The sequence below is a fragment of the Garra rufa genome, chromosome 2 (assembly GCF_049309525.1).
Source record: "Garra rufa chromosome 2, GarRuf1.0, whole genome shotgun sequence".
Lineage (NCBI taxonomy): Eukaryota > Metazoa > Chordata > Actinopteri > Cypriniformes > Cyprinidae > Garra > Garra rufa.
In genome coordinates this window covers 22,967,048-22,993,927 of record NC_133362.1, presented here as the reverse complement: position 1 = coordinate 22,993,927, position 26,880 = coordinate 22,967,048, and the positions used below count along the sequence as shown (strand labels likewise).

The 26,880-nt window shown below is 37.2% G+C and overlaps 2 protein-coding genes across 2 annotated transcripts in view; both read right to left on the bottom strand.

The window, feature by feature from the left end:
- The window catches only part of parga (poly (ADP-ribose) glycohydrolase a), a 47,877-nt gene extending 41,508 nt beyond the window's left edge, over positions 1-6,369 (bottom strand). The window contains 5 exon segments of the mRNA XM_073835000.1: positions 2,757-2,879; positions 3,305-3,437; positions 4,589-5,239; positions 5,312-5,375; positions 6,195-6,369. Of these exon segments, the coding sequence (XP_073691101.1) occupies positions 2,757-2,879; positions 3,305-3,437; positions 4,589-5,239; positions 5,312-5,340 (936 nt within the window). The 5' untranslated portion in view covers positions 5,341-5,375; positions 6,195-6,369.
- A 5,557-nt stretch (positions 6,370-11,926) lies between these two features.
- The window catches only part of myofl (myoferlin like), a 33,238-nt gene continuing 18,284 nt past the window's right edge, over positions 11,927-26,880 (bottom strand). The window contains exons 28-53 of the mRNA XM_073833908.1: positions 26,578-26,680; positions 25,289-25,425; positions 24,645-24,809; positions 24,281-24,368; positions 23,850-23,927; positions 23,594-23,775; positions 23,345-23,503; positions 21,946-22,047; positions 21,704-21,865; positions 20,431-20,596; positions 18,336-18,409; positions 17,976-18,074; positions 17,728-17,856; positions 17,188-17,343; positions 16,988-17,079; positions 16,301-16,471; positions 15,329-15,477; positions 14,595-14,734; positions 14,403-14,491; positions 14,228-14,323; positions 13,374-13,515; positions 13,186-13,285; positions 12,884-13,062; positions 12,683-12,792; positions 12,450-12,597; positions 11,927-12,364 (exon numbers count right to left, since the gene is read on the bottom strand). Of these exons, the coding sequence (XP_073690009.1) occupies positions 12,329-12,364; positions 12,450-12,597; positions 12,683-12,792; positions 12,884-13,062; positions 13,186-13,285; positions 13,374-13,515; positions 14,228-14,323; positions 14,403-14,491; positions 14,595-14,734; positions 15,329-15,477; positions 16,301-16,471; positions 16,988-17,079; positions 17,188-17,343; positions 17,728-17,856; positions 17,976-18,074; positions 18,336-18,409; positions 20,431-20,596; positions 21,704-21,865; positions 21,946-22,047; positions 23,345-23,503; positions 23,594-23,775; positions 23,850-23,927; positions 24,281-24,368; positions 24,645-24,809; positions 25,289-25,425; positions 26,578-26,680 (3,252 nt within the window). The 3' untranslated portion in view covers positions 11,927-12,328. The remainder of the gene's footprint in view (positions 12,365-12,449; positions 12,598-12,682; positions 12,793-12,883; positions 13,063-13,185; positions 13,286-13,373; positions 13,516-14,227; positions 14,324-14,402; positions 14,492-14,594; positions 14,735-15,328; positions 15,478-16,300; positions 16,472-16,987; positions 17,080-17,187; positions 17,344-17,727; positions 17,857-17,975; positions 18,075-18,335; positions 18,410-20,430; positions 20,597-21,703; positions 21,866-21,945; positions 22,048-23,344; positions 23,504-23,593; positions 23,776-23,849; positions 23,928-24,280; positions 24,369-24,644; positions 24,810-25,288; positions 25,426-26,577; positions 26,681-26,880) is intronic.

Here is a 26,880-nt window from a genome sequence, read left to right as displayed (position 1 = left end):
AACTGTTCTCATTAATTCTAATCCTAAAAAGTCAACATATTACATTGGATTAACAGCTGTGGAAATTCAGCTTTGCATTACAGGAATAAATTATATTTTAAAACAATTATTTTCAATTATAACAATATTTTACAAAGCTTTTGAATGGTGCTCTGTGATGTGCATTACCAGTAACAGTATGATTTTTTATGTTTTTTTAAAGAAGTCTCTTCTGCTCACCAAGCCTGCATTAGTTTGATCCAAAGTACAGCAAAAAAAAAAAAAAAAAAAAAAAAAAAAAAACAGTACAATTTTGAAATATTTTTACTATTTAAAATGACTGGTTTCTATTTGAATATATTTTAAAATGTAATTTATTGCTGTGATTAAAGCAAATTTTTTTGCCTCGGTCTTCAGTGTCACATGATCCTTCATAATGATTCTAATATGCTGCTTTGATGATCAAGAAACACTTATAATAATATTATTATTATTAATAAAAGCAATATTTGAAACAGTTGAGCACATTTTCTCATCTTAGAAAGATCCAAAGATCATCATTTATCTGAAATAAAAAGCTTTTGTAACATTATACACAATACCATTCAAAAGCTTGGAGTCACTTAGCAAGGATGCTTTAAATTGATCAAAAATAAATGTATTCATTTAATGATAAATACATTCATAATGTTACAAAAGAGTTCTATTTCAGATAAATGCTGTTCTTCTGAACTTTCTGTTGATCAAAGAAACCTGAAAAATCTACTCAGCTGTTTTCAACATAATAATAATAATAATAATAATAATAATAATAAATGTTTTTTTAGCAGCAAATCAGAATATTAGAATGATTTCTGAAGGATCATGTGGCTGGAGTAATGATGCTAAAAATTCAGCTTTGAATACAGATGAATAAATTACATTTTAAAATATAATAAAATAGAAATCAGTTATTTTAAATATTACAAATACTTCAAATTGTACTGTTTGTGCTGTACTTTGAATCAAATAAATGCAGGCTTGGTGAGCAGAAGATAATTCTTAATAAAAAAAAAACATGGAAAAACTTTTGACTGGTAGTGTAATTATGTCAAACTTCATATTAAGCCTAATAAACAGTATCAGCTATATACAGTGCCCTCCACTAATATTGGCACCCTTAGTAAATATGAGCAAACGTGACTGTGAAAATAAATCTGCATTGTTTATCCTTAAGATCTTTCATTCAAAAAATTCACAAAATTCTAACCTTTCATTGAAGTAAAACGATGGAAAATGGGGGAGATATCTCATTATGAAATAAAAGTTTTTCTCTAGTTCACGTTGGCCACAATTATTGGCACCCCTAAAAATTTGTCTAAGTAAAATATCTCTAAATTATATTCCCATTAATATTATTTTTTTTTTAGTACACCAGGGTGGCTAGGAGTATAAAGTTGTCCAGTCATGACTTTCTGTTCCACAGGATTATAAATATGAGGAACACAAATTCCCTTAATCATCCATCACAAGAAGTAACACCAAAGAATGTAGTTCTGATGTGCAGAACAAGTTTGTTGAGCTTCACAAAACAGAAAGTGGCTGTAAGAAAAGAGCTAAAGCATTGAAAATCCCCATTCCCACCATCAGGGCAATAATTAAGAAGTTCCAATCAACTAAAGAAGTTACAAATCTGCCTAGAAGAGGACGTGTGTCTATATCATCCTAATGCACAATAAGGAGGAGAGTTTGAGTGGCCAAAGACTCTTCAAGGATCACAGTTGGAGAATTACAGAGAATTATTGAGTCTTGGGGTCAGAAAGCCTAAAATAAAATGATCAAACAGCCCCTACATCACCACATGCTGTTCCAGAGGGTTTCAAGAAAAAATCCTCCCGGCTCACCAAAAAACAAACTCCAGCATATTCAATTGTCAGAAATGATTGGAACTTCAAACAGGACTGGCTTCTATGGTCAGATAAAACTAAAAAAATAGCTTTTTGGCAGCTAACCCTCCAGATGGTTTTGGTGCAGACAGGGATAAAAAAAACGTACCCCATGCCCATGGTTAAAAATACCACTGGGTCTTTAATGTTGTGGACCTATTTTTCTGCCGGAGGTCCTGGACATCTTGTTTAGATACATGGCTTCATGGATTCTGTCAAATACCAGCCGATAAAATATCAAAACCTGACTGCCTCTGTTAGAAATCTTATAATGGGCCTTGGTTACATCTTCCAGCAGGACGATGATCCAAAACAAACATCAAAATTAACACAAAATTGTGCTGAGTACAGAACGAAGCTTCTACCATGGCCATCCCAGTTCCCTGACCTGAACCCTGTAAAGAAACTGAAGAGAAGAAGCAGCAACATTCTGGAGAATTTAGAGAGATTCTGTTTGAAGGAATGGCCTCTGATCTCTTGTAAGGTGTTCTCCAAACTAGACAGTGTTGGAGAAAACTCAGAAATGTTATCTTGGGAAAATGACGTTGCAATAATTGGGTGCCAACAATAGCGACCAACGTGAACTAGAGAAAAACATTTTTTTTTTATAATGAGATTTCACCCCTAGGTTCTACTGATTTACTTCAATGACAGGTTAGAATTTAGATTTTTTTTTTTGAATGAAAGATCAAAAGGATAAATTATGCAAAATTATTTTCACATCCACCTTTGCTCATATTTACCAAGGGTGTCAATATTAGTGGAGGGCACTGTATCATAAGTCTATATAATTTAAACTACAATGAATATTTAGTGAGACATTGCACCAGTTAACCTAAAAGAAGGCATTACCTCGTGCTCCACAGGAAACAGGTTCTTATCTGAACAAGGCATCTTTACGGTCATATCATCCCAGGAATCTCTAAACTTGCTCGGATATGGAACAGGGACTTGACCTTCTTTGAGCAGGTCTGTCTATAAACCAGAGCAGAGCAATTCATTTCACATTTGAATCAATATGAACATTATGCAAATACTTTGGAGGTCAGTATGTCATTCTGATATTTTAAAAGATAATGTCTTTTTTTCCTTTTGGTTGCCTGAAAATAACTAATGGTTTTAAAAATAAAGCCTGCTACAGACTCAAACACTTGTGATGTCAAATTTGAAGTAAAAACTATTTTCTGCAGGGACAATTTAAGTACTACCCATCCACTTCAGTCCAAATCCTTTGAAATCCTTTCAATGAAATATCAAAACACAGTTCTATGTTGTGCAGGCAAATGTAGAGCTGCTTGGACATCCACAGCAGCATTAGACTCAAACTGACAGGAAGCCCTTAGGCGCTGACCGAGAACATCACAGTGTCGCTGCGGAGTGCTGCGGAGAGCGTGGCTTACCCTGATGAGTACTTTGTGATTGTCTGTTGCCCTGAGGTGTGGCAGGGACTGTCCACACTGAGGCATTCTTCTAAGCTCTTCTATCGGGGTTCCGCGCCATTCCTGTTCTTTCTGCTCTGCTGACACTTGCTCACTGGAGAGACAGAATGATGTTATTTGCATTATTATAATTTCTTGCAAAATAATAACTATATAATATCATCGCATGCTTATTTCATATTTTCATATGATTTCAGTGATATTGTTACTATATTAGTTAAAAGCTCAATTGACCCACTTTTACATTTAGATTACGTCTTGTCATCTACGCTCATTTTAAAAACACTATTTTACTGTTTTAATATTTACTAAAAATGTACACTAACCTAAAGTTTGGGGTCTGGATTTTTTAGTGTTTGATAATAACAGTTCAATAAACAAGAAGTTAATATTAGGTGACTTACATTGTCTGACTATAACAATAATTGGCTGATTTTGCTCTATTTAGGCGCATCTCCATTCAAACAGCTGTTTCGTTTATGAAAGAACATGTGTTTTTAAACGAATCTAGTTAGTCAATTATTTAGTTTCCCCATTCATAGTCACTTGCTTTATTCCTGAACGAATCAGCCATTCAAACGAAACAAATGAATGATATGTTTCAGCAATTAAATCAGTGTCTTGCCGCCACCTGCTGGCAAATATAGTTTTATTTTTAAAGTATCTTTTCAGATATTTAAATCATTTAATATTTCTGTATTTAAAATATGTTTAAAACATTAATCTCAACATGAGTTTATGAATTTGATTGCACTCATGCTTCTTCTGAGCCTTGTTAAACAAGAAAACACACCTCCAAGCTACTTTTGTGTTCTTCTGTGCCACCTAGTACAAATTAATTTTGTTAATACTTATTTAATTTGATTGGTAACTTATTCTTATTCTACTTGTTCTTATTCTGTTGTTTTAATTAGAAATTTTAAAAAGCTTAAAAATTTATATTTTTTAAAAATGTGACATACAAGATGACAAACTTTTAATAAAGTTAGCAAAATGCCATTACAAAGGTAAAAACAAAATTCCTCTGTAAATCACTTTAAGGAGTCAAATATCACCTCATAATGAGAAGGCTAATTTTTAATCAGATTTTTTGATTATTGTTTAGAAGGTGCTCCTAAAAATTTTGTCTGTGCTACTACATTTTTTAAGTTAGGAGCACAAGTGCTCTTAAAAAGAAAAGTAAGCATAGAGCCCTGAGTGTGGTAAAACCATTTTCTACAGCTATATTTTCAAAAGCAACAATACCTTTCTGAAGAAGATGCCTGTGTTTGTTTACTTTCAGGTTCATCCTGAACAACATTTTCAGCATTAGCACCAGAGTTTTGCCCTTCTGTGTCATCTGTTTCCATGGGTGTCTCTTCAGATTCATTTCTGATAGCTTCTGGACTGGAAATTGGGGGTTCAGGCTCCACTTGTGGGCCTACACTTAAACCATGCTCTTGCAAGTCGGGGCAGGCAGAAGAGTTATTGGACTGAGACTCTTTGGATGCTGGACTGTCTGATTTCATCTCCACATCTGTGCTAGTTGGGTCACTTGTATTTCCGGAAACATTGAGGTTTGTCCCTGACATCTCTGTAGACTCGCAAGACATCTTGCTCAGCTTGGCATCTGGTGAATTTGATTCCAGTGCCTTTTCTCCATTGCTTGGCTCCGTTTTAACACTTGCATCATTATCAGAAGTTTCTCTATAAGTGATGCCTTTCGTGTCCTTGTCACAGATTGGCAATGAGGGCAGCGTCTGGTCCACAGGATCATCATTCTGCTCCTTGCGTTTTCTTGTTGATTCACAAAGCTTTTCATTATCATTTATGAGTGCCTGACTGGTGTTCTCAGTTTCAAAGGTCTCGTGAAGATCACATCCCGCATCCTCAGACATGTTATCCTCATCCCCATGGCTGTCAAAGATAAAACAGTGTTTCAGTTTTCAGGCTTTTTTTAACCCATGAAGAAAAAAAAACTAAACTTACCTATTGATATCAGTATTACAAGTGTCCATGTTCACCGTAAGCACACTTGCTGCCACACTAGTTGCTGTAAAGGGAAAAACGAAACTTAGAACTGAAAATAAAAGTTACAGTTACAGTCATATCTACATATGATAAGCCAGAGCAATGAAAGGATTGCAGAATATGAGAAAGCAAAGATCAAGTGACAGTTTGCTGTAAAAGGTGAAGCAGGTTAAATCACAGTCTGCTTTTAGTTTCTTCTAGTAATAAATTATTATTGCTTTCGCTCTCTCTCTCTCTCTCTCTCTCTCACACACACACACACACACACTTTTCTCTACTGCTTGGGTGATAATCTGGGTGGGGGTCCTGTTGAAAACGACTGATCATATTGTTATTACTTATAATATTATATACTATTAACTGCTAGATCAGTACAGATAAAACGGGATCGGTTCAAACTTGAAATGTGGATAGATTTGTTCCTAATCAGCAGATTTATGTTGTTGTAATGAAAGGCTAAGCTAGCTGAGTGATAACAAAAGGCAGGTCAGAATTTGCATGGAGTTTTAGGCTAATAGGCTAATAATCATCCTGGAAAGTAAACTTCATGTGTGAATCTTTCAAATCTATATATTCATTATCAGATCTAGAATATGTAACGTTATTAGAATAACTCCAATAAAAGCGAATAAAAACATCTCTATATCATTTAGCTGAAGCTTTCAAATCTCAATAAAATCAACCGCATACATTTTTTAATACACACTAGGTTTCCTCCATATTACTGTCAGAAAAACAACAATACTCGTTCAGTAACGTTACTTCACGCCAATATTTGTATATTAGACAGGCTGCTTTACTGTCAGTCTGTTCGCTTTTATCACGGATCAAATAATCATACTTGCTCTCTTTTTCTGCTTTGTCTTCGTATCGCTGTGAAGCTTACACACATATTCGAGCTCTTTTCCAGCAGACGGGAAAACTACACCTATTTCTGCAAAGGTTTGCTGCTTTTACCACACTATCAAAGACAGAAAGAACACAGTGGAATAGAATTAAACACAACAGAAAGGATAACTAAGAAGCATCAGTTCCGGGTCGTAAAGTTCGTTGCTGATTGGGTGGATTCTTGTCACGTGATTGAAAGAAAGCCGTTCTCTCTTTATTTCAAGTTCAACAGGAGCCGGTTTCTTTTTATATATAGATAATACACAGGGTGCGATTTGCCCCGCTCTGGTCTATGCATCCCTGCCTTTTGCTGAATTATTTTTTATCCCCGGTGGAGGATAAAAAGTCTCCTTCTGAATCAAATGATTCGCGATCCGATTGGAGCGCTTCTAAACAGTGAATCATTTGCGACGCAGTGGTTTAACGTTACTGATTCAAAAGGCTCCGTTGATACTTTGTTCACTTTCTCTATATAATTTATTCGCTGTTTGAAATGAAATGATTACAATTAATAGGCCTAACTTAATTTTTTTTTTATTAAAAATGGGATCACGTTAGACAGTTTCGGTCGTAATAACATTTCATGACGTGACACGTATTATCTAGTACTGGTTAACAGATAAAAACGTCATAAGGGTCAATTTTTTGAATTTTAGATTTATAAATCAAATGAAAGCTGAATAAATACCCAGATAGCAGACACTTCTGGCCCTCAGCTGGGCCAACTACGGCTCAGTTCTGGCAATGGCAGAGGTCATATGGGCCAGATCTGGCCCACACGCATTAAGCCAGAGTTAGGTTGAGTTCTAGCTTGTTGTTTGTGGGCCAGATGTGGCCCGTGTGTGACAAACCGGCTTTAGGTTGAGTTATGCTTGTTGTTTGTGGGCCAGATGTGGCCCGTGTGTGACAAACCGGCTTTAGGTTGAGTTATGCTTGTTGTTTGTCGGCCAGATCTGGCCAGTGTGTGACATACTGGCTTTAGGTTGAGTTCTGGCTTGTTGTGTGTGGGCCAAATATGGGCCGTGTGACAAACCGGCTTTAGGTTGAGTTCTGGCTTGTTGTGTGTGGGCCAAATATGGGCCGTGTGACAAACCGGCTTTAGGTTGAGTTCTGGCTTGTTGTGTGTGGGCCAAATATGGGCCGTGTGACAAACCGGCTTTAGGTTGAGTTCTGGCTTGTTGTGTGTGGGCCAGATGTGGCCCGTGTGTGACAAACTGGCTTTAGGTTGAGTTCTGGCTTGTTGTGTGTGGGCCAGATGTGGCCCGTGTGTGACAAACTGGCTTTAGGTTGAGTTCTGGCTTGTTGTGTGTGGGCCAGATGTGGCCCGTGTGTGACAAACTGGCTTTAGGTTGAGTTCTGGCTTGTTGTGTGTGGGCCAGATGTGGCCCGTGTGTGACAAACTGGCTTTAGGTTGAGTTCTGGCTTGTTGTGTGTGGGCCAGATGTGGCCCGTGTGTGACAAACCGGCTTTAGGTTGAGTTCTGGCTTGTTGTGTGTGGGCCAAATATGGGCCGTGTGACAAACCGGCTTTAGGTTGAGTTCTGGCTTGTTGTGTGTGGGCCAGATGTGGCCCGTGTGTGACAAACTGGCTTTAGGTTGAGTTCTGGCTTGTTGTGTGTGGGCCAGATGTGGCCCGTGTGTGACAAACTGGCTTTAGGTTGAGTTCTGGCTTGTTGTGTGTGGGCCAGATGTGGCCCGTGTGTGACAAACCGGCTTTAGGTTGAGTTCTGGCTTGTTGTGTGTGGGCCAAATATGGACCGTGTGACAAACCGGCTTTAGGTTGAGTTCTGGCTTGTTGTGTGTGGGCCAAATATGGGCCGTGTGACAAACCGGCTTTAGGTTGAGTTCTGGCTTGTTGTGTGTGGGCCAGATGTGGCCCGTGTGTGACAAACTGGCTTTAGGTTGAGTTCTGGCTTGTTGTGTGTGGGCCAGATGTGGCCCGTGTGTGACAAACCGGCTTTAGGTTGAGTTCTGGCTTGTTGTGTGTGGGCCAAATATGGGCCGTGTGACAAACCGGCTTTAGGTTGAGTTCTGGCTTGTTGTGTGTGGGCCAGATGTGGCCCGTGTGTGACAAACTGGCTTTAGGTTGAGTTCTGGCTTGTTGTGTGTGGGCCAGATGTGGCCCGTGTGTGACAAACTGGCTTTAGGTTGAGTTCTGGCTTGTTGTGTGTGGGCCAGATGTGGCCCGTGTGTGACAAACCGGCTTTAGGTTGAGTTCTGGCTTGTTGTGTGTGGGCCAAATATGGGCCGTGTGACAAACCGGCTTTAGGTTGAGTTCTGGCTTGTTGTGTGTGGTCCAAATATGGGCCGTGTGACAAACCGGCTTTAGGTTGAGTTCTGGCTTGTTGTGTGTGGGCCAAATATGGGCCGTGTGACAAACCGGCTTTAGGTTGAGTTCTGGCTTGTTGTGTGTGGGCCAGATGTGGCCCGTGTGTGACAAACTGGCTTTAGGTTGAGTTCTGGCTTGTTGTGTGTGGGCCAGATGTGGCCCGTGTGTGACAAACTGGCTTTAGGTTGAGTTCTGGCTTGTTGTGTGTGGGCCAGATGTGGCCCGTGTGTGACAAACCGGCTTTAGGTTGAGTTCTGGCTTGTTGTGTGTGGGCCAAATATGGGCCGTGTGACAAACCGGCTTTAGGTTGAGTTCTGGCTTGTTGTGTGTGGGCCAGATGTGGCCCGTGTGTGACAAACTGGCTTTAGGTTGAGTTCTGGCTTGTTGTGTGTGGGCCAGATGTGGCCCGTGTGTGACAAACTGGCTTTAGGTTGAGTTCTGGCTTGTTGTGTGTGGGCCAGATGTGGCCCGTGTGTGACAAACCGGCTTTAGGTTGAGTTCTGGCTTGTTGTGTGTGGGCCAAATATGGGCCGTGTGACAAACCGGCTTTAGGTTGAGTTCTGGCTTGTTGTGTGTGGGCCAAATATGGGCCGTGTGACAAACCGGCTTTAGGTTGAGTTCTGGCTTGTTGTGTGTGGGCCAAATATGGGCCGTGTGACAAACCGGCTTTAGGTTGAGTTCTGGCTTGTTGTGTGTGGGCCAGATGTGGCCCGTGTGTGACAAACCGGCTTTAGGTTGAGTTATGGCTTGTTGTTTGTGGGCCAGATGTGGCCCGTGTGTGACAAACCGGCTTTAGGCTGAGTTATCCTTTAACCCAGTAGTTCTCAACTCTGGCCCTCGAGGTCCATTTTCCTGCAGAGTTTAGCTCCAACCCTAATCAAACACACCTGAACAAGCCAATCAAGCTCTTCATCATTACTAGAAAGTTACAGGCAGGTGAGTTTGATCAAGGTTGGAGGTAAACTCTGCAGGAAAGAGTTGAGAACCTCTGCTTTAAGCCATGATTCCCATTGAAGTCCATTATACACTGCCTGGCCAAAAAAAAAGTCGCCACCTGGATTTAACTAAGTGCTATGATCTGGGGCTGCTGCAGTTGGTCAAGTCTAGGTTCAGCAACAGTACGTGCTCAAAGAATAAGGTCAGCTGACTACCTGAATATACTGAATGACCAGGTTATTCCATCAATGGATTTTTTCTTCCCTGATGGCACGGGCATATTCCAAGATGACAATGCCAGGTTTCATCGGGCTTAAATAGTGAAACAGTGGTTCAGGGAGCATGAGACATAATTTTCACACATGGATTGGCCACCACAGAGTCCAGACCTTAACCCCATTGAGAATCTTTGGGATGTGCTGGAGAAGGCTTTGCGCATCATCATCAATGCAAGACCTTGGTGAAAACTTAATGCAACACTGGATGGAAATAAATCTTGTGACATTGCAGAAGCTTATCGAAACAATGCCACGGCGAATGCGTGCCGTAATCAAAGCTAAAGGTGGTCCAACAAAATATTAGAGTGTATGACCTTTTTTTTGGTGGTGACTTTTTTTTTGGCCAGGCAGTGTATGTGACCCTTGACCACAAAACCAGTCATCAATTCTTCTAAATAATAACATAAAAAAAGCTTTTCATTGATGCATGGTTTGTTCGGATAGGACAATATTTGGATACAACTATTTGAAAATCTGGAATCTGAGGGTGCAAAAAAACTTATACTAAGAAAATCACCTTTAAAGTTCTTAGCAATGCGCATTACTAATCAAAAATTCAATTTTTATATATTTACAGTAGGACATTAATAAAATATCTTCATGGAACATGATCTTTACTTAATATCATATTGAATTTTGGTATAAAAAAATATATATAATTTTGACCCATACAAAGCCTTGCGGACTGCAAAAGCTGATTCCAAATCATCAGTCCTATTTTGCTGGACCTATCTGCAGCTTTTGACACAGTGAATCACCAGATCCTCCTGTCCACCCTCTCATCGCTGGGCATCACAGGGACACCACTTCGCTGGTTTAAATCCTACCTCACTGGTAGGTCTTTCAGGGTGGGGGAGAGGAGGTATCTAAAACTCATCAACTGGTCACTGGGGTTCTTCAGGGATCAGTTCTTGGACCTCTCCTCTTCTCCATATACACTACATCTCTGGGTCCCATCATACAGACACATGGCTTCTCCTACCATTGCTATGCTGATGACACACTCTATCTCTCATTCAAACCAGATGATCCATCAGTAGCTGCACAGATCTCAGGCTGCCTGGCGGATATCTCTGCATGGATGAAGGAACACCACCTACAGCTCAATCTGGCAAAGACTGAGCTCCTTGTCTTTCCTGCCACTCCAACTCTACAACATGACTTCACCATCCAGTTAGGTTCATCAACAATTACCCCATCGACTTCAGCCAGAAATCTTGGTGTAATCTTTGATGACCAATTGACTTTCAAAGACCACATAGCTAAAACTGCTCGATCTTGCAGGTTTGCATTGCACAACATCAGAAAGATCAGGTCCTTTCTAACAGAGCATGCTGCATAACTCCTCGTCCAGGCCCTGGTCATTTCTAGGCTGGACTACTGCAATGCTCTTTTGGCCGGTCTTCCAGCATGTACAATCAGACCTCTACAAATGATTCAGAACGCAGCAGCATGACTGGTCTTCAATGAGCCCAAGAAGGCCCATGTCACACCTCTCTTTATATCCCTGCACTGGCTACCAGTTGCGGCTCGCATCAAATTCAAGACACTGATGCTGGCATATAGGACAGCCACCGGCTCATCACCTGCCTACCTCCATTCACTACTACAGATCTACACTCCCTCCAGAAGTCTGAGATCCTCTAGTGAAAGACGCCTCATTGTACCACCACAGAGAGGTATGAAATCACTTTCCAGAACATTTTCGTTCACCGTTCCTGCCTGGTGGAATGATCTTCCCACACCTATCCGGAATGCTGACTCCTTAACAGTTTTCAAACGACTGCTGAAAACCCATCTCTTTCGAAACTATTTGACCCAATAAAAAAAATTTGTTCTCCTCTCTTTCTTGATCTTCTCTTTCTAGCATGTACTCATCTAACAATACCTGATATATGGTATTTTTAAGCACTTCCCACTTCGATCCGCCTCCTTAGGATGAATCGCTTGTTGTATTCCCCAATTGTAAGTCGCTTTGGATAAAAGCATCTGCTAAATGAATAAATGTAAATGTAAATGTACAATGTATTTTTGGCTATTGCTACAAACATACCCTTGCTACTTAAGACTGGTTTTGTGGTCCAGGGTCACATATGTTATTAATGAAATTACGAATGCTAATATTTTATACAAGATACAAGACTAAAAGAAACTGTTGTTTAATGCATAATGAACAACAACAGCGCAGTTACATCTGAATGTAGTTACTTACAATTGTTTACTTAAAATCTGGTAAATCCCATAATTCTACAATAGCAAAACATTGCAACATAAGCATCTTATCTTGTCTGCATATTATTAACAAAGAAAATAAACATAGTTAGGGATCAAAATCAAACAATTATAGCGCAGCTTCTAGCAGCATTGTAATCTGCCAACCCAGTGTTGACTACAAAGAAAAAAATAGTACTTGGAGAAGATCATACATTCAAGTAACTGAGAGGGGAAAAAAGAGGAAAATGAAAATCATGAAATGTAATTTCTGCAGGTTCTCTATTGACTGTTCCACTGCAGGTTGCTGCGGCAATATCTTGACATTTTCCAATCAATACGGCTTCACGATTTTCATGGAGATGTAGTTCTGAAAGAATAAAAGGGTAAATTTAAAAAGTGATGCAAAAGGTAATTTGCTTATTTACTAATAATAATATTCGGAAAAGACTTACAGGGAAGGAATACAAGAGGATTCCCAAAAACAGGATCACTAGTATGAGAATAATAAGTCCAATGAAGAGCCATTTGTATCTGCGCCATATTATGAACTTCATGGTCTTGCATGGATTTGTGAACCAAAGGAAGGACGTGTCTGGACGACTGTTTGAACAAATTACAAGATGCAGTTTTACTCACATTATCATCAAACATGATACTGAATGGCCAAACATTGATATTCTCATACTTTGGAAGATCTAGTTTGGGGTTCATGTTGGGTTCATCTCTTCCTTTCCCAGCTGGTCTCTCTTCTGCCTCCTTCTCTTCCATCACTTCCAGTGTCATCTCCACTTTGCCCTAATGCCGCAAAGATATTGAGATTGGTCTTTACCATTTGTATTGTGCGTCATGTATATTAGTTTTATCAATATGCTTGCAATACACTCACAGCCAGGATTTTTTTGCCATCTTCCTCCATGGCACAAGGCCACCAGCCTCTCACTGATTTCTGGGAGAAGAGTGACGTAGGAGTGAGGTTTTTGCCTGTTTGGGTTAGCATGCTTAAAGAGCACTTTTCAGGGGTCTTCGCTGGAGGGATGAGGTGAAGCAAATCCAACTCCACTGTGCCTGTTTGAGAAAGCCAATTGTCAAAAAAATGATCATGAATATTTCTGAGGAAATCCCAAATAATGCATAATAATAATCCAAATAATTAATGTTGGGTATGTTGATTCAAAAAAGAGAATTTACCTAAGTAATCATCCAAAGAGAATTTGTCATTGTCCCAGATCTGAATGATTAGTTTGGGAGGGATCCTGAAGTCGGTTTTGTCAAGATTCCAGAAGTGTTCCTGGAAATGAAAACACATGGTTTATTGTGACTATTAATTAATGAAAACACTTCACATAATATTTATTTACACTTTTCAAACCACTAACCTTTCTAGACACAAGACACAGCTGTTCTGCTGGCAAATAGTCAAAGCCAAAGACATATCTCCAGTTGAAATTTCCATCTCCGTCAAGAGACCTGTAATGGACATCAGTTTTCTGCTTGTCCTCCTCCATACCTGGCATCCACCTATAAATACACACAATAAGAAATATAAATAAATTATATTAAATTTAAATAACTACCTATCCACTAGTGTTTATAAGTTTGGGGTAGGTATGATTTTTTTGTTTTTGAAAATAAACTTTTATGCTCAGCAAAAAACACAGTAATATTGTGAAATATTATTACAATTTAAAATGATTGATTTTAGTATATTTAATCTATTTTAAGATTTTTGAAAATGCAATTTATTCCTGTGATGCAAAGCTGAATTTCCATTCGCTTCTATGTCTTCAGTGTCACAAGATCATCCAGAATTCATTCTAATATGCTGATTTGGTGCTCAAGAAACATGCTCATTATTATCATCAATATTGTAAACAATTGTTCTGATAAATATTTTTGTGTAAACCCTGATACATTTTTTTCTATGCCATAATTCATAGAAATGCTGACACTTTTGATAAATTGAATGGATCCTTTCTAAATCAAAGTTTTTTTTTTTTCAAAATACACTGTCGTTCAAAATATTGTGTTCCACAGGATTTTTAACATGTTTTTAAAGTATTTCTTTATGCTCATCAAAGCTGCATATACTTGTTTAAAAATACAGAAAAAACTGCAATATTGTGAAATAGTATTACAGTTTCAAATAACGGTTTTCTATTTTAATATATTATAAAATAACCCCAAACATTTAAACGGTAGTACTATGCTAATATTATTATCATCACATCACCCTTTCACATAGATGTCACTCATGTTTTCTCCTGTGATGCTTTTTTCATCCAGGATGACTTCGGTCGTATTCCAAACGATGGCTCGCAGGAAATACCTTCAATGTAAAGGGACACATTATAACACCAACACACATCTAAGTATTTTTTACAATTTTTAGGTAAAGTAGATGGTACTTTTTGGGCTTGCGAGGAGTGATGTCACAAAGGGGTCCTGGAATACCAAGGCTTTTGGGGAATATTTCAACCCACATCTGGATTTTGCCCTGTAAATACAAAATGGACATAGCGGCACAAAAAGGATTTCTAGTTAAGCCAATGCATAGTTTATGAGTACATATCAGAAAAGCTGAGGATGTGGGGACTGACTTGAGAGAGAGTGGGCTGGTAAGTGCTGTACAGGGTCCTGGTCTCCACATACTCTGGGACGAGCCCTTGCCTCCTCAACACATGCGAGCAGATTCGCTCCTTAGGTGGACCCAGATGTGGATGGATGGTTTTATTGGCCTCTATGGGCAAAGTTATATCCATTTGTGTTTTTACTGCTTAGTCACTGTATTATAAAATGCTTGTTTAGCAATATATGGTGCTACAAGTTTCACACCAAAGTAGAAACAAACATACATCATGTACAGTTGTGCAGAATCAGATTAAAGTACAATAACAACAACGTGTACCGTTATTTGCTACATAAGGGATTCTTAAGGTCATATTCAGACTACTGTTCAAAAAGTTTGGGGTTTGATTTTTTTATTTTACGTTTTGAAAGACGTCTCTTACACTCATGGCAAAGCTGATGACATGTCAATTGATCCTTTAGAAATCTTTACATTTTTTGAATAGAAATATAAAGAACATCATTATTTAAAACTTATTTTAAAATATTTTGAAATAGAATATATTTATTTACAATATAAATCTTTTGTTACATGACAAATGTCTTTACTGTCACTTTTGATCAATTTAATACATACTTTCTCAAAATAAGTTTAAAGTAGTCTATCAAATTTCTTTCAAAAATCTTATTGAGCCAAACATTTGAACAGTAGTTGTGTGCACGATGTTGAGATCAAAACAAGGTCTAATAATTTGAATAATCATACCTAGTTCATCTAGCCTGTATTCCCGTCCTCCAAATGACAGGAAACTTCCGTCATCTGCGATTTGAGGAGCAGGAACTCCTTTCATCCTGGCCAGATTCTGTAGGATCTGAGATGGTTTGAGCTGGTCCCTCCACTGGTTCACTCCAGATCTTTTCCAAACATATTTGAAATATCACTAAGTACATAAATATGTCTAGTACCAGTGAACTAGATGACAAAACTGCTTTTTGAACAGTAAGATTTCTAATGTTTTTTTAAAGAAGTCTCTTTTGCTCACCAAGCCTGGATTTATTTGATCCAAAGTACAGCAAAAAAGTAATTAAAAAATGTTTTTACTATTTAAAATAACTGTTTTCTATTTGAATATATTTGAAAATGTAATTTTCCCCTGTGATTTCAATGCTGATATTTTAGCATCATTACTCCAGTCACATAATTCTTCAGAAATAATTCTAATATTCTGATTTGCTGCTCAAAAAACATTTCTTATAATAATTATGTTGAAAACATCTGAGTAGAATTTTTTCAGGTTTCTTTGATGAATAGAAAGTTCAGAAGAACAGCATTTATCTGAAATAGAAATCTTTTGTAACACTATAAATGTCTTTATCATCACTTTTGATTATTTAGCGCATCCTTGTTTAATAAAAGTAATAATTTCTACAGTTTCTTTCTCAAAATAAACAAATAAAGTAAAACAACACTGACTCCAGGCTTTTAAATTGTATAGTCTTTCTTTGGATTTTTCTATTCATCAAAAAATCCTGAAAAAAAGTACTCAACTGTTTTAAATATTGATAACAGCAAATCAGAATATTAGAATGATTTCTGAAGGATCATTTGACACTAAAGACTGGAGTATTGATGCTGACAATTTAGCTTTGATCACAGGAATAAAAACATGAAAAACCTTAAAAACGTTTGACTGGTAGTGGATGTGAAAAAGTGGCCGCTAGTGAGATAAACACTTACACACAGTAAGATTTTGGGATTCCACAATGTGAGCCAAACCGAGAAAGAAGTCGATTCTCAAGATCTATGACTGTTTCCCCAACCTTCTCATCAGAGCTAAGCAGGTCATAATCATAGATGCAAATCTTCAAGTCCTTGTCTTGTGGAATGTAGCAACTCAGTTCAAACACTCTGTGAATATATTTAAAAAAAATCTCAACAGAAAAATCACAAATACACATGTGACCCTGGACCACAAAACCAGTCTTAAGTAGCTGGGGTATATTTGTAGCAATAGCCAAAAATACATAGTATGGGTCAAAATTATGTTTTTTTCTTTTATGTCAAAATCATTAGGAAATTAAGTAAAGATCATGTTACATTAAGATTTTTGTAAAATTCCTACTGTAAACCTATCAAAATGTAATTTTTGATTAGTAATATGCATTGTTAAGAACTTAATTTGGACAACTTTAAAGGTGATTTTCTCAGTATTTTGATTTTTTTGCACTCTTAGATTCCAGATTTTCAAATAGATGTATCTCGGCCAAATATTGTCCTATCCTAACAAACTATACATCAATAGAAACATTATTGAGCTTTCATATGATGTATATATCTCAGTTTTGTAAAATTTAACCTTATGACTGGTTTTGTGGTCCAGGGTCACATATCTGTATGTAAATGCATCACTATTCAGATTCTCACCTTCCAAATTCTGGATTTAAAGTATTTGGTCTGTAGTGATCTCTGTCATCAATCGTTTTCTTCCCCAGAGAAATCTTTATGTAAGGATCACACTTCACAAATAAAGCAAATGTACATGTTACAAAAATGTAAAATGTGATGCTTCCATCAAATTCTTTTATTGTTGTACTTTTATTGAACTTACTATATACAGAACTCACCATGCCATTGTTGTCTTTGGGTTGCAGGTCAAGGCAGCGTATGATGTAGATTCTGACCAGGCACTCTTGAGGACAGCTCTCAGGCAGCTCTCTGAACTGTCGAGGTGGGTCTGAGACATTTGGGTCATCTGACAAGGGATAAACTCGAAACGACCCCTGCGAATATAGTCATAATATCACATCAAGTAAAATTGGCTTGGTTAGATGTCTACCACTAGATGGCAGTCTAATATAACATATACTCTTTTATTTATTTATTTATTTGTGCGCGTCCAATTTCTCTCCAACTTTTCTCAGTGTATACATTTGGAATTTGGAAACCTGCCTTGTATCAACACTAGTTCTTTCTAAGCAATCTGAGATTAAATGCCTCGCACAAGATCACGATAGTGATAAGCCTCCCCTACTTGGACTAAACCAACAACCTTTGTGTTAGCAGCCCAGATTTTTCATGACAAGGAAACCACTACCCCTTATAAAAAAGTCACTTAATTCAAAACCAAAGGAAGTTCAGTGCATAGCTGACTGGCATGGACTTGCCTTGAACTCTCCCACCACTGAGGGGTCTTCTTCCTCATCCTCAGTTTTGCCCCTCTGTAACTTGAATGTAGTGCAGAAGTCTGTCAGCCCTCTGAATTCTGGGACTGCCTCAAGCTCAGTGTTATAAACCTGAAACAGACACATACTTTAACACTGTGCAATAACAATGGTTATACCTTATCTGCTTTGAAACATAAGCAGGATGCAAACATCCACACAGGATGGTAAGATCGGGTAAGTGAACTTACTGTTAAGGTGTCATATCCTTTCTGGAGATACGGGCCGCATTTTTCATGCTCGTTAATGGAGGCATAGAATTTGCTCCACCAGTCTACCGTATCCTCTTCCTACAATAGGTTGTGGTATAATAGAAGTGAGTTTGGCTCTAAGATGCTGTAACAATCTGTCTGCAGCTATTTGCGCTATAACAGTGTAGTTTCCAGACTGTTATATAACAACAGAAAAGGCTGATTATTATTTTTCTGTTGGTAGTGAGAAACCACAAATGGGTAGTAATAAAAAAGAAGATGTGAAGTAATTACCATAAGGTTTACAAATAAATGAAATTATGCTGAAAACAATTAGTCTTTCAGATCTGTTCACTGTACCTGTTTGGACGGCATGGGCATTCTGTCCCCCATATCAATGATAACATCTCTGGGAGCTGATGCCATCATGGCCACTGAAACACATGAATTATACGTGTCAACATATTAGAATGATTTCTGTTATAAAAATGTTATTATATCACTATAATATGCTGATTTATAATCAATGTTGAAAACAGTTGTGCTGCTTAATATTGTTTGGGACCTGTGATACTTTTTACAATATACACTACTATTCAAAAATTTGGGGTCAGTCAATTCTTTCTGTCTTTTTTTCCCTTAAAGTGCCCCTATTATGCCTTTTCAAATATGATATTTCATGTAGTGTGTCATGTAGCTGTATGTGAACATAAACTATCTGCAAAGTTGTGACGCCGACAGTGCACTATAAATAAAGTTTTTGTCTAACAAAAAAAAGAGTCGGCTCACATTCGCCTAAACGAGTCGTCAGCAATTCGAATCTTTTTTCTGTAACGGCCACACGTCACGAGCTACACATTTGCGTAATGTCCGCCCACGTTCAATTTCGCGAACAACTTGCCCGCCCACAAACAGTAGGCCTACCATTTTCACGTGGATTACATCATGTCAAGAAGACGCCCTGCGCTGTGAGAGTGAATTTGTTTTACATGCCCTTCCGAAAGATGAAACTATCAAGAATGAGTGGTTAACATTAATTTTTTCAACACCTCAGCAGTCCAATGCCAATCTTGTGTTGTGTTCGCGTCATTTTACTGATGACTGCTTTTCCAATCTTGGGGAGTAACATTACAACGCGAGATTCACCAAATGCTTGGTTTTAAAAAATGGATCAGTGCCCAGTTTATTTGGACCGGCTTGCTCCTCTGAACTTCTACCTGTAAGTATGATTAATAATTGTATTTTCTAGCGATCGTTCAAAATACGTCTTTGTGTACGTTATGGTGTGTAACAACCCCGCACATGTCTTGGTAACCGGCTAACTTGCGTTTCTGTAGTTCTTTTGTTCAGCTGTGAGTGCAATGTAGTCTAAAAAGTCTTGTGATTGATGCAGCTTGACTGTCTGTCTGCCTTATTAGTTTAAGTAATGATAATGATAAACGATGGCTTAACGCAGTGTTATGGATTGTACAGTGTTGAAGTTCACAACGTAGAGATGTGTCCGGTTCGCTTACAAAAGCAAATTGCAAGCACTTTCCACAGTTAACATATGACACCCACTGAGAAACGTCCTGCTCCGGTCGTGCTTGCAAAACAGTTTCTTGTCAATGTGCCACTTCAACAGTTTCATCGTCAGACTCCGGCTCGAATTGATAGGGTAAAATCGAGGCTATCTTTTCTATGCATTAACAGGTCTCCGCAGCTGTCATTCAGTTATGCCAATGGGCGTTTCGTTTTGCGCTGTAGCGGTAGACCAATCCAAAAGGACTGCACCATCTGACCAATCACAGCAGTGAGGGCTCACTGAAAGGAGGGGTTTAGAGAGACTGATTCTTCGAACTGCTTCAAACGAGTCATTTACGAATCATTTAGAAACGGGTTAAAAATAAATCTAATTTTGGAGAAAACTAAAGTGTTTTTTGAACTTGCATACATGTAAGCCTGTTTTAAGAGACTATTACAACAATATTAACTACCTTTAAAATGGCATAATAGGGGCACTTTAAAGAAATGAATACTTTTATTCAGCAAGGAAGTGTTAAATGGATAGAAAGTGATAGTAATGACTTTCTATTGACTTTTCTATTTTGACTAATTGCTGTTCATTTCACTTTTTATTCTTTAAAGAATCAAAGAAAAAAAGTTTCACAGGTTCCAAAAAATATTAAGCAGCACAAAAGTTTCAACACTGATAAAAATCGTCATATTAGAATGATTCCTGAAGGATCATGTGACACTTATGACTGGAGTATGGCTGATGAAAATTCAGAGCTGCATCACAGAAATAAATGATATTTTAAAGTATATTAAAATAGGAAACCAATATTAGAAATTTCAATAATATTTCACAATATTAATTTTTTTTCTGTATTTTTGATCAAATAAATGCAGCCTCGATGAGCAGCAGTGTATATATATACTTCTTATTTAAATCAATTTTAAAAAAAAATGTTACCCTTGGCAGACATAGCCACTTCAGTGGTGGTTATGAAAGGATCACATCTGAACTCTTCCAGGGAGTTTATAGTACACTGTCCAACGACTGGTTTTCGACCAAAGGGCCTATGGTCAATAACTTTGAGGACAATTGGTGGAGTGTATATCTCATCTTTAGGGAGAAGCTGAAGAGAGAAATAGATTGTTAGGATTCTACTTGTCCAAAACCAACAAACACAACTACTTAGTAATATTTTGTTGTTTTATTTTCACTGTATGTATAAGAATCAAAAACATGCTTAAATCTGGAAGCGGGTCAGATTTAGTATATAATCTAGAATCTTAGGGCTTATGGTCTTTTATAAAGTACGATTTTAGACTTGAGGTCACAGTCCTAGTGTGTTCTGAGTTGTTCTGGATTGCTATAATGTTCTGGATGGTTGCTAGATGATGGCTTGGTGGTTCCTGGCTTATATCACATAAAGCCCACTCTAAATTCCTCCTAAAGTAGTAGTCTTAGTCTATAAGGGTTTGTTTATAGCCCATTTTATCATTTGTGACCCTGGACCACAAAACCAGTCATTTATACATTACTTTCCATCAATGTATGGTTTGTTAGGATAAGACAACATTTGGCCGAGATACAACTATTTGAAAATCTGAAATCTGAGAGTGCAAAAAAATCGGAATATTGAGAAAATCGCCTTTAAAGATGTCCAAATTAAGTTCTTAGCAATGCATATTGCCAAGCAAAAATTAGGTTTTGACATATTTACAGTAGAAAATGTACAAAATATTTTCATGGAACATAATCTTTACTTAATATCCTGATGATGTTTGGCATAAAAGAAAAATCTGTAATTTTGACCCATACAGTGTATTTTGGGCAATTGGTAGAAATACTACTTAAGCTACTTAAGACTAGTTTTGTGGTCCAGGGTCACATTTGTAAATATAGCAGATCTATAGATAACAACAATACACCTCATAATTTCTGTTTACATTTATTTCTGCAGCACAAAGGGTGTGGGATGAATTACGCAACAAAGTTTATTCAAATCTCTAACCGATAAAATGAGCAACAGCACAGCTTGCCTTAGCAAACACCACTAATTAGCATTGTGGACCATCCTGTTCATGAGAAAAGCTGGAAATAGAACTGAACGTCACATGTGGCAAAAATCCTTCTATCATTTGTTTTGTATACACAGACATTTCAGCAGTGCTGATTTTTTTTTTTTTTTTTTTTAAGTTAGCAGAAGCTATTTCTTTAGGTTAAGGAGGTGCTGTACCACTTTGAGGAACAGGACAGATCCAGGGAAGTTAGGATTTTTCTTGATGTTTTTGATGATGCCAGTTTGAACAGTCTGCCCTCCACATTCAACTATAAGGCTGGGGGAAGACACTGCAGCCAGCTGATATGCCTTCATGTTTCTTAAACCCCAGGCCAGGAACTGTCAAAACACACAGTATGAGACACAGGCAGTAATTTTGTTTGGTTTCATTGCATTATTCGTAAAGATGACTACATTACCTCGACTGCGGTGAGCTGCACCACAGGCCTGATTCCCTGAGGAACCATGTACAGATTCTCACTTCTCCGAGGTGGGACCAGAGGAAGGTTAACGTCATTTGCCTGAGGTCAACAATGAACAGCATAGTGGATAAGCAAATGCTAATAATGCGGTGGTTAAGAGACATGCTAATGGCAACAACAGTTGGGTCATTGGGTAAAACTGCTAGTGTCCAGTTTTGTATTTCCTCAATTTTCACAATACATACTGACTACAGACAAAAAATTCTAAACTGCAGACAATCCTATGATACAAACAGTATTTAAATTAGCAACTATATAAGGACAGATGACGGTGAGTTGTCTGCTAAACTTATATTTACAGTTGAAGTCAGAAGTTTACATACACCTTTCAGAATCCCCCAGATTCTTTGTTTTTTCAGCTTTTTTGCGTATTTGAACCCTTTCCAACAATGACTATGATTTTGAGATCCATCTTTTCACACTGAGGACAACTGAGGGACTCATATGCCACTATTACTGAAGGTTCAAGCTCTCTGATTCTTTAAATGGAAAAACAATGTATTATAGGCTGGGGTGAAAACTTTTGAACAGAATGAAGATGTGTACACTTTACTTACTTTGCCTAAATATCATATTTTTATTAAGTACTGCCCTTCAGAAGCTACTTACATATATTAAAGAAGACAAAATAAGTTAAATTTACCCTGATCTTCAAATTAATGCATCGTTTTTCCTACTGGAGCTTTAGTGAGCGTTTGAACTTTCAGTAGTTGCATATGAGTTCCTCAGGTGTCCTTAGTGTCCTCAGATGGATCTCAAAATCATACAGTCATTGATGAAGAACCAAAGAATTTGAGGGACCTGAAACATTTCTCTGAAGAACAATGGGCAGTTTAACTGTTCAGGACACAGATCTATCATTAAACAAACAAACAAACAAAAAAAAAAAACACAGCTGTGGATCATTCAGGTAACAACACAGTATCATGAATCAAGTGTATGTAAACTTTTGAACAGGGTAATTTTTATAAATTCAACTATTATTTTCTCTTGTGGACTATATGTAAACGTCTTTTATGTGAAATATCTTATTCAGGTCAGTACTAAATAAAAAATAACATGCATTTTGTATGATCTCTCTTATTTTGGTAAAATAATTAACATTTTGCAGATTCTGCAAGGTGTATGTGAACTTTTGACTTTTATTAAAATAAAACTAAAAATAATAAAAATGACAAAAGCACAAACTAAGATTAAAAGGAAACCCGAAAGTCTAAAATTAAAAGCTAATTGAAAATATTAATAAAACTATAATAAAATCTAAATAATACTAAAATGAAACTGATGTGTAGTGGGAGAAAAATAATAACACACGACAAGTAAGAGTAATAACAACCTTATCTTTAAGCAAGAGCTCCGCTGCTACCAGCATTTCTCCTGCATTTCGTCCCTTCATGGTGATGGGGAACCAAAGGAGTTTAGGTGTTAATGCTTTGGCAGGGTTCAGCTTCACTACTGGAGGACATGTGCATCTGCCCATCGGCTCATCCTTTCCCTGCAACACATCCATGGATCAAAATCAAAACATTCAGTGGTTTTTGAAGACTCCCTGAAGGCCACAGTTTGGATTAACAGAGAGTCATACCACTTGGTCACTGTCATAAACTTCCAGAACGACACTGGGTGGGTTATGAGAGATGGTCTGAGGGTCTCCGTAGATTTCAATGTCATCAAAAATAAGGGTTTGGTCCCATGTGGGGTTAAGACTAGACTTGATGATCTCTGTTGTTTTGCTGACATGCATGAATGACACATGCACATAGGGATCTGTAAAAACAAAATATCAGTCAGTCAATATTTACAAATAAAAAAATGTGTGAGGTGGATGAAATATTCCTCACCAGAAAAGCTGTCTTTGTCCATAGGCAGAAGATTCTTGGCCTGATATACATAGACTCTGAGATGGTAGACGAACGACTCTGAAACAGTGATAAAAATGTTTCTTAATCACCAAATCAGCATATGATTTCTGAATGATCATGTGACACTTAAGACTGGAATACTGATGCTGAACTTATTATGAACAGTAGTGTAACTATTTAAAATTGGTAGCACAGCTAGGTGTTTGGTGTTTCCTCTTCCTAGTGAAGTTTGTATAATAATCTCATTAATCAGCACCACTCAGGATTTCTATTGGCTCTCTAACTGTCCTTGTTGTTGTTTTGTGCAGATTGTTGGGAAGAGGTGGGGTGTGTTAGTCTCAAAGATATAATCAGTGTAAGGAATTTAGAAGGAGTCCTTTAATCAGCAGGCATGAATAAACATTACTCACTGTCAAATCTGCAAAACACAGTGGGTGTGTTGGCACCAAAGAGTTTAGTCGTGTCCTTTTTGCTTCCTTTCTCATCATCATCTATTCCCTAAGAGCAAATAAAAATACATTAGGAAGGGGCGCCTTTTTAAAAAGTTGAACATCCTTCAAAATTAAGTTCTACATAAAATAAGTCATTTTTAATATTTTCAGACATTAAACTACAACCACAGGAATGATTCAGAAACAAACAATAATCCTGTGTCAGGGACAAATAAATGAACAAATAAATATCCAAGGTTGTCCCCTATCCAAAACGGAATCTATTTCAAATAACAAATGTTGTTTTCTACTGATAGTCATTCAGGACAGTAAACAGACTAACCAAAGCCCCTTCCAGGTTAAAGATAGCCGATGCGCCCACACGTTCAGCTGGTGCCATTTTCCTCCTCCAGCGTCTGCGGCGGAATGTGTCCGAGGAACGCTCCTTCCTGTGGAACTTCCACCCAATCAGAGACGAGTATTCCCAGCCGTCACCCATGTCTTTCTTCTGTTGTGAAAACATTGATATTACAAATTACAGACTTTGATTTTCACAAATACTCAATCAGAAGTGCAAGTTAACATGGCGCAAATCAGAAAAATGACAAACAACAAATGTGACCCTGGACCACAAAGCCAGTCATAAGGGCCAATATTTTGAAACATTTTTACAAAGCTGAATAAGCTTTCCATTGATGTATGGTTTATTAGGATAGGACAATATTTGGTTGAGATACAATGTTCAAAGTTCTTAGCAATGCATATTACTAATTATAAATGAAGTTTTGATATAATTATGGTATGAAATTTACAAAATATCTTCATGGAACATGATCTTTACTTAATATCCTAATGATTTTTGGCATAAAAGAAAAATGTATTATTTTGACCCATACTATGTATTTTTGGCTATTGATACTAAAGACTGGTTTTGTGGTCCAGGGTTACAAAGCAGAAAGTAGCCTAATGGTAGTGAGGAGTTGTCACCTCTATAGTGGGTGTGTCTGATATCTTCCTGCGGGGTCGGACCAGTCTTTTCCTCCGATGGATGTGGTACATTTTCTCAGCAGCACCCCAGGACCTGGGTTTATCATCAGGAGGAATGGTGACACCATATTCCCATCCTGGCATTCAACACAAACAATGGTAAAACAGATGTTGAAGTATTAAATCATATCCTCACCAATGTACACTGCCATTCAAAAGTTTGGAATCAGTAATATTTTTTAATGGAGTTTCTTACGGCTTATCAAGGCTGTATTTATTTGATCAAAACTATAAAAAACAGCAATGTTGTGAAATATTATTGAAATTTCTGATATTGGTTTCCTATTTTGTAATACTTATAATTTATTATAATTATATTTATTATAAGTTATTTCTGTGACGAAGTGCTGAATTTTCATAAGCCATTACTCCAGTCTTCAGTGTCACATGATCCTTCAAAAATCATTCTAATATGATGATTTATCATCAGTGTAGAAACTGTAACCTGTAACCTAACTTGGAACCTGTGATACTTTTTTCTTTGATTATTTAATGAATAAAAAGTTCAAAAGAACAGCCTTCATTCAAAATAGAAATCTTTTCTAACAATATAAGTCTTTACTACCACTTTTTATCTTTTTAATACATCCCTCCTGAATAAAATATTAATTTATAAAAATTTATATAAATTCTGAATAGTAGGATATATTGTAACAAAATTTCTACTTTGAATAACAATGTTCTTTTTAGCATTTTATTTATCAAAGCATTAATTATAAATCAGCATATTAGAATGATTTCTGAAGGATCATGTGACACTGAACATTGGATTCTGAAAATTCAGCTTTTATTGCTTTACAAGAATAAATTATATTTTAAATTATATTAAAATAGAAAACTGATATTTTAAATTGCAATAATATTTGATAAAAAAAAACTGTATTTTTGATCAAATAGATACAGCCTTGATGAACATAAACTTATTTAGATATTAAAAAATCTGACTGATCCCAAACTTTAGAATGGCAGTGCAGTTCATCGATGCAGAAAAACAGTAATGTTGTGAAATATTTTTTTTTACCATTTGAAATAGTTTTAAAATACATTGTAATTTCTATTACATTGTATTTTAAAATGTCATTTAATCATTTAATCCTTTGATGACAAAGCTTAAAGTCATTACTCCAGTGTTCAGTGTCACATGATCCTTCAGAAATAATTACGATATGCTGATTTAGTGCTCAAGAAACATTTATTATTATTATCAATGTTTAAAAAAGAATGCTGACCTTTCTCATCCACTGCCCTGTTGCTGTCGAAATTCCAGTCATCTTCCCAAATCCATCCAGGAGGACACTCAATCTCTTGAGGGTTCTGGGCCTTCTCTCCGTTCTGCACAGAACAAATCCCATCATTCAATACTTGAAGTGGTCATTCATCCAAAAACAACAATTCTATCATTGTTTACTCTCATATTTCTCCAAACATGAATAACTTCAATTGAGAAATGTGACATTTTGAATCATTTCAAGAGCATTTCAAGTACACAAAGAGCATGAAAGTATCATAAAAAGTATTCTAAAGCCATAAGT